This window comes from Zeus faber, assembly GCF_960531495.2.
Source record: "Zeus faber genome assembly, chromosome: 9".
NCBI classification, from domain to species: Eukaryota; Metazoa; Chordata; class Actinopteri; order Zeiformes; family Zeidae; genus Zeus; species Zeus faber.
In genome coordinates, this window is record NC_137197.1 from 12,739,440 (window position 1) to 12,746,947 (window position 7,508).

Consider the following 7,508-nt stretch of genomic DNA (forward strand, 5'->3'; position numbering starts at 1 on the left):
GAGAAACAGAGAGCCAGATGAGACAGTGGCCTCCAGGGAGAGGTGGAGGTGTGAGTGACAGAAAAAGAGAGGGAGTGAGATGGAGAGAGAGAGAGAGAGAGAGAGAGAGAGAGAGAGAGAGAGAGAGAGAGAGAGAGAAAAGGAAAGGATCATTTCCTTGAGCAAACAGAGAGAAAGCAGAGAGACTGCAGCTCAATGATCATTAACCGGTTACTTTCAGAATTGTATTTTTGTTCTTTCTCCATTTTGAAAATCTCTCTCTCTCTCTCTCTCCCTCTTTCTCTCTCTCTCTCTCTCCCTCTCTCCCTCTCTCTCTTTTTTTTTGCTTCATCAGTCACCGTTCTTCCCCTTGCTCTCTTTTCCCGCTTTAGTACTCGTGTTTTGTCCATCAATATTTTATACCGGCATTTAAATTGTGTCGCAGTTTAGCACCCTCTCTCTTTTTCCCGTTCCCTCATTGACTATTTCTTTTCATCTTCCCTGCTGTCTGCCTGTCTGTCCGTCTGTCTGTCTGTCCGTCTGTCTCTCTGCCTCTGCCTCCGAGAATCAATAAAGAAAAAGATGAGGATCTTCATTTTAAAAGATGATTGTTGTTGTTGTTAAGACAGCAGCCTGAGCAGAATGCCAAAAACGCTGATATAATGATTACATTTGATGACTTCAATTTTGTGCCCAATACTCATTCGAGCAGATGCATCAAATAATCCCAAAAGATCATGTGTGTGAATGGTACATGCTTCAAATAAAAGCCAGTTGTCACAAAAAGTGAATCAAACTTTTTAGAAGAAAATGTACTTTACTGTATAAAAGCTGAAACGTGACACATTAGCTCTACTTCAACTGAATAAGCCTTCCATGACCATCCAACCCAAAAGATGATGGGTTGTTCAGTTCAATTACCTGTTGCTCTTCAGGGAATTTAGGACTTTATGTGTAGTGGCCAGTATCACTCCATCACATCATCAGTCCACCCATTCATCCATCCACCCATCTCTCTATCCACTCATCTATCCATCCACCCAACACTCCATCACTCCATCCATTCATCAGTCCACCCCTCCAGGTACCCATGCATCCATGCATCTATTCATACACGCATTGATTCCATGCGTTGATCTATCAATCCATCCATCTATCCTTACATCCATTTATCGACCCATTAATTTGCTATCAGTCCATATGCAAAGTTATGAATCCTAGAACAATATTCCTATTGATCATTGACATTGCACACGTTGGCTGGATTGGTTAGTGATGCCTCCCAGCTCTTACCCCGACCTTAACCACACCAAAACTCAACCTTTCCTAGGCAGTCCTAAGTGGAACCTTTTCTTGATCCAAACATGTTTCCCTGACTAGGAATCAAACCTAGCAGGACTTCCACTCATCTACATCACTGTTACAACACAGCAGGTTGTGTCTAACGTTTAGCAATTTAGCGACGTGGGGACTGTTGTTCCAAGGACAACAAGGGGTTTTCATCCAGAAACATGGATACCTGTAGCTCTTTACAGTAAATCGTGTTATGCACCTGTCCATCATACTACCTTATGTCTTTTTTAGTGTGTTATTTTGCCTGAAAGTTCAAGGCTGTTTTGACACATATAATCTGAACTGCTATACATTCTGTCACAGTGTGTGTGTGTGTGTGTGTGTGTGTGTGTGTGTGTGTGTGTGTGTGTGTGTGTGTGTGTGTGTGTGTGTGTGTGTGTGTGTGTGTGTGTGTGTGTGTGTGTGTGTGTGAGAGTGAGTGACGCCAAACATGGCGTTGCAGACAGAAGGAAGACAGGTTAGCCCCAAAGCGTCCACTGTCACCTCCTCTCCATCGACTTTATCCCACACACTGCAGCGTTGCTGGAGAACGCTCAGTGCGTGTTCGGTGAGGTTAATATGCCCGCTACAGGAAAACAAACTGAGCATATCAAATATATTTATTCTGCAGAATAGAGAGAAAGATAGAGAGTACTTCAAAACAGTGATCTAATCAGACTGCCTCTGCTTCTGCCGAAGAGGCCTATATAGAGATGAGAGGTTGGGTCCGATTTTGAGACTACCCATGTGATTGGCTGTTGCTTTCAATAACAGCTGAGAACTGTTTTAACAAAGAAGAACACATTGAGTATTTACACAAATGCTCCATTTACGAGCTAGAAAAACAGAGATAACAACTAAAACAGTTGTGACGGTTGTGTACCATTGGTCAGCTTGTGATTTACAGGATTATGCCCCGCAATCATATCCCCGGGAGTTTATCTCATACATTGATTTAGCAGTCAAACTCCGGTGACAGGCACAAACCTTACTATGTCATAAAACAAACCACAATGCTCTGCCAAGTCCCCCGTGGTTATCCTTATCTCCACACAAGGTTGAGCGAAGATGGAATGTGATCTGGTCTTTACGATACAGTGTGGCATTATCCGAAAGAATAATCTCTTCATGTGAGCTCTGGGAGACTCATGAAATGAGGTCTCAGCCAATGTGTTTTAAAAGCTAGGTAACATACAAAAAGGCTATTGTCCTATGTAAAACATGTCAAACATCATTCAAAAGTATTGATCATCTGCATTTTTCTCTCATAGCGTGCACGCATGTATTTGGCTGTTTCCGGGCCAAGTGCTGACACATGATGGATTTGTCCTCCAGAAGATGCTGCCACCGTGATTTATGGCCCTGTGCTCCAAGGAGAGAGAGGGAGGGGGAGGAGGGGACAGGGAAAGGGAGAGGGAGATGGGGGGTTGAGAGGAGACATTGGGGAAGGCAGATGGCGAGAAGGTGGCACAACACACACACACAGATACACACACACACACACACACACACACACACACACACACACACACACACACACACACACACACACACACACACACACACACACACATGCCTAGGGTCTCTAATCATACTATAGTTGGAAGGACTGCTGTAGGAGAAAATTAGTTTTTGTTCTCTGGGGACCATGAGAGAGACAAAGACAGAAAGAGAGAAATAAAGACAGAGATAGAGAGGCGGAAGGATGGAGGGTTGGAAGCTATGCGGTCTGAGATAGATAGACAGACAGACAGATATGTGTATGAGTATGTTGCCTCTCTTATTTGACCCGTAGAATAGGGTTGCTGGTGGTCGTATGTTTTTTTGTTTGAACCTCTGGCGGGAGTATTGCTGGACCTGTCATCTTGTACAACTTTACCGATAATTCCAATAATAGTAATAACAACAATAATAACAATTAAAAAATATATAATTATTATAATCTGAATGAATGGTGAAATAGACAAGAATACAAATAGACAAAATTGTCAGAAAAAAAAAAGATAAATAAATAATAACATAAATAGATAGATAGATAGATAGATAGATAGATAGATAGATAGATAGATAGATAGATAGATAGATAGATAGATAGATAGATAGATAGATAGATAGATAGATAGATAGATAGATAGACGGACGGACGGACAGACAGATAGATAAATAAATAATAAATAAATAATAACACAGGTGAAATCTCTCTCTCTCTCTCTCTCTCTCTCTCTCTCTCTCTCTCTCTCTCTCTCTCTCCTCTTCCCGCAGTGATGGCTGGGCGGACAGGTACGACGTGACAGACGGCTTCGTCCGGGAGGCGGCGGGTGGTATCACCATCAAGCTCCAGTCGGCCGATGTCAAGTGGTTCGACGAATACTACCTGAAGCTCCGCCCGGACAACAACCAGCGGAACCCCTGGTTCCCCGAGTTCTGGCAGCACCGCTTCCACTGCCGGCTCAAGGGCCACCCACAGGAGAGCCCCAAGTACAACCGGACCTGCAGCAGTGAGTAAAGACTGTATTAATTGTCAGAACATGCGTCAGTGAGTACACAATGTATGTGTACAGCGAGTAAAGATTGCGTATATCGATATGCAGTATGTACAAAAATAAGTGCAGCTGTAGGAGCAACTATGAATACACACAACACTCACATACATACTGAGGTTCTGAGGGCTTGAATCAAACCCTCAAAACCACCGAGTCAGAGGTGGAAAACATGTTTTGACTGAGGCAGTTATGACGTCAAATAGCTTAATAAAACAACCAGAGAGGGAGAGAGAGTGGGGAGGAAGAGCAGGAGGACAGCCAACCGTGTGTCACTTCAGTGTGTTGGCCAGGTCACATTGTTGGGTGTAATCTGCATATTTGTATGTACATGCTTTCATAACAGCCAAAGATAATGCAAATCATATACAAGTGCACAATGTGGCTCACACACACACACACACACATACACACACACACACACACACTCTCTATACAGACATGCGCTTCACTTGGACATTTCTCTAATATCCCAGCACAGCCTCCTGTACTTATACCCTCCTTTATTGTTCTCCTGCCCTGCTCTCTGCATTTTATTTCCTCCATTCATAGTCAAAGCGGTGTGTGAGTGCTGCTTCAAAGGAACTCGTGTATTCTAATGAAAGGGGACAGTGAAGTGGAGCCGAGCAGAGACAGAGAGAGGGGAGAAAATAGTGGAGTGAGATGAGGCGGCAAGTGGTGGATGGAAAAAAAATAAAGGGCCAAGAGAGAAGACTTTCGATGTTAAAGGAGAAAAAAGCAGATTGTGGTTCGTAAAAAGCAGAACAATATTGGGAAATGGTCAGGTGTTCTGATAAAGCTGCCTTTCTTTCTCTAACCCCTAGTGTTATTTACCTTCCTTCCCTTTGAACCATTACATGCATACACACACACACACACACACACGCACACACACACCCACACACACGCGCGTGCACACACACACGTACACACACACACGTACACACACGCACACACACCCCAACACACATACCAACACACTCCTCCCCTGCAGAGCGTGAATCTCTCCGACAGCAGTACGCCCAAGACACTAAGATGGGGTTTGTCATCAATGCCATCTATTCAATGGCGTATGGCCTGCACAACATGCAACAATCCCTCTGCCCAGGGTACCAGGTACTGATGGATGGATGGATGGATGGATGGATGGATGGATGGAATGGAGGGAATGATGGTTGGAGGAATGGTTTGACCGATAGAGGAAATGATGGAGGAATGGATCGATGGAAGGATAGGAAAGAATTGAAGGTGGACAAATGAATGGATGGATGGGTGTATGGTGGAGGAGTGATTGATAGAAAGAAGGATGGATGGATGGATGGATGGATGGATGGATGGAGGGATGGAGGAATAGATGGATCATGGATGTAGTAATTGGTGGATTTCCACTAACTGAGATGCCTCTAAATAACCTCGCCAACCAGCGCGTGATTTACAGCAGGTAGTTGAATGATTTAATTCTCTCCATCGTTGTGGTGAAGGGCCTTTGTGATGCCATGCGACCCATAGATGGCGCTACGCTGCTGGACTTCCTGATGAAAACCAACTTCACAGGCGTGTCGGGGGAAGGAATCCTATTTGATGAGAACGGAGACTCGCCCGGCAGGTAGGAGGACTGGGGTTAGATGAGGGGTAAATACTAGTCATGATGTTACTGTAAGGGGGAGGGTGCGGGGCATTTACATTGTTTTGTTGTTTTAGATACGGTTCCCTCGGCGTCACAAAAGCAGAAACTGCAACCCTAAAAGTCAGCTTTTCCTCTTCATAACGGGTAGTGCAGCATGACATATGCCAGCAGCCGAAATGACTCTCGATACTCCGGCAACAAGAGCGCGAGGAGCGTCTGAGCCCCATCCGCTCTGGTGGCATTAACCGATGAAAAGCGCTCGAATGCGTCGTACGTCACACTTCCCGTTTTTCCAACTTGTAAGTGGTGATTACGGAGGACGACTTGAAACACAGGACACATTTCCTTGAGTTACGAGCGGAAGAGTTCACATGTCCACGAGAATTGAGACGTGTCAATGCCAGAGTCGAGTGAAGAGTGTGTTCAGTTTGCCTAAAACGCAGTGAAAAATGGGTCGGTGCTTTATTCTCAAGTGTAAACAGAAATCTTTGTCTTGTCTATTTGAGTAGAGTGCCCCAGCCCTGCAATTCATTCCGTGTTTTTTTAAGGACAGCCACGCATGTTTTGTCAGTGCAGAGTGAAATCGCTCGATTGACCGAATAGGATGACCACTTACCTGGAACCTCTTGAGGTGTCATTTATAGCCTACAGATGCTCGTGCGCGTACATTACATAACGTGTTTTGAATGCTTATTGCCTTGTTCCTCTCTGTCTGCGTCCACCGCTCCCAGGTATGAAATCATGAATTTCAAGAAGATCGGAAAGGAATACTACGACTACATCAATGTCGGCAGCTGGGACAACAGGGGGCTGAAGATAGACGACTCCGAAATCTGGCAGAGCAAAGACGCCATGATGAAGTCCGTCTGCAGCGAGCCCTGCGACAAGGGGCAGATCAAGGTGACGCGATGAGTCGTATATATAAAGCATATATAAACAGATCTTTGTACATCATTCTTTGTGCATTTCTACATGCGTGTCCATTTATGTATATATGTTATTATATAAATATATATATGTGTGTGTGTGTGTGTGTGTGTGTGTGTGTGTGTGTGTGTGTGTGTACCAGGTGATCCGTAAAGGGGAGGTGAGCTGCTGCTGGACCTGCACCCCCTGTAAGGAGAACGAGTTTGTGTTCGATGAGTACACGTGCCGATCCTGCGACCTGGGATCCTGGCCCACTGACGACCTCACCGGTTAGTCTGTGTGTGTGTGTGTGTGTGTGTGTGTGTGTGTATGTGTGTGTGTGTGTGTGTGTGCGCGCGTGCGTGCGCGTGTGTGCGTGCGTGTACAGGGGTCACAGTCTAAGCGGTGTGTTTTATAATGTGCCGTAGTGTTATAACTCCCAAATCCCTTAAAAGGAGAAAGGGAGCTGGAGAGAGCCTACTTACGTTTACATTTATTCATTGATCAAACGCAAAGCGACTTACATGAGAGGCAAGAAACAATCAAAACGCGCACCCGAGAGGGATGAAGAGAGGCGTGACATGTGCACGCCTTGGCTGGTTGAAAAACCAGACGCGCTGCTACTTCTCACATTCCCTTTCTCTCTCCCGCTCCTCCTCCTCCATCTCTTTCATTTTCTACTGACATGGCCGCTGCTCTTTTAATTATTCTGCATTGAGAGCAGTTTCCAATGCTAATACGTTTCAGCGGCAATGAAAGTGCATCTCCCCTCCATCACCTTTTTGGGAGCTGCTGGATATTGAGCTGCTCTGCTCTTGGCTGCTGGCTCTCCGCTCAGCACCATGATTAATACATGAACAGGGCAATGCAGCAGACATGGGATGAGCTGCTTTACAAGAGATAAAAGGCATCCCATAAGTACAAAAAGGGGGAAACAACCAAAGAGAGAAAACAAGAACGTTATGAAAAATGCTGAGAAAACAGTAAGAAAAAAGCCTGGGTCTTTAAATTTGTATCTACTTCCTGTGTTTTAGGTGTGTGTGTGTGTGTGTGTGTGTGTGTGTGTGTGTGTGTGTGTGTGTGTGTGTGTGTGTGTGTGTGTGTGTGTGTGTGTGTGTGTGTGT

General features: G+C 45.0%; 1 protein-coding gene across 1 annotated transcript in view; it reads left to right on the top strand.

Moving 5' to 3' along the window:
* Positions 1–7,508, top strand: part of grm5b (glutamate receptor, metabotropic 5b) — a gene marked incomplete at both ends in the record, with an annotated part of 56,156 nt that overhangs the window by 38,526 nt on the left and 10,122 nt on the right. The window contains 5 exons of the mRNA XM_080006922.1: positions 3,574–3,809; positions 4,846–4,967; positions 5,333–5,457; positions 6,210–6,378; positions 6,548–6,674. Coding sequence (XP_079863048.1) covers positions 3,574–3,809; positions 4,846–4,967; positions 5,333–5,457; positions 6,210–6,378; positions 6,548–6,674 — 779 coding nt within the window. The remainder of the gene's footprint in view (positions 1–3,573; positions 3,810–4,845; positions 4,968–5,332; positions 5,458–6,209; positions 6,379–6,547; positions 6,675–7,508) is intronic.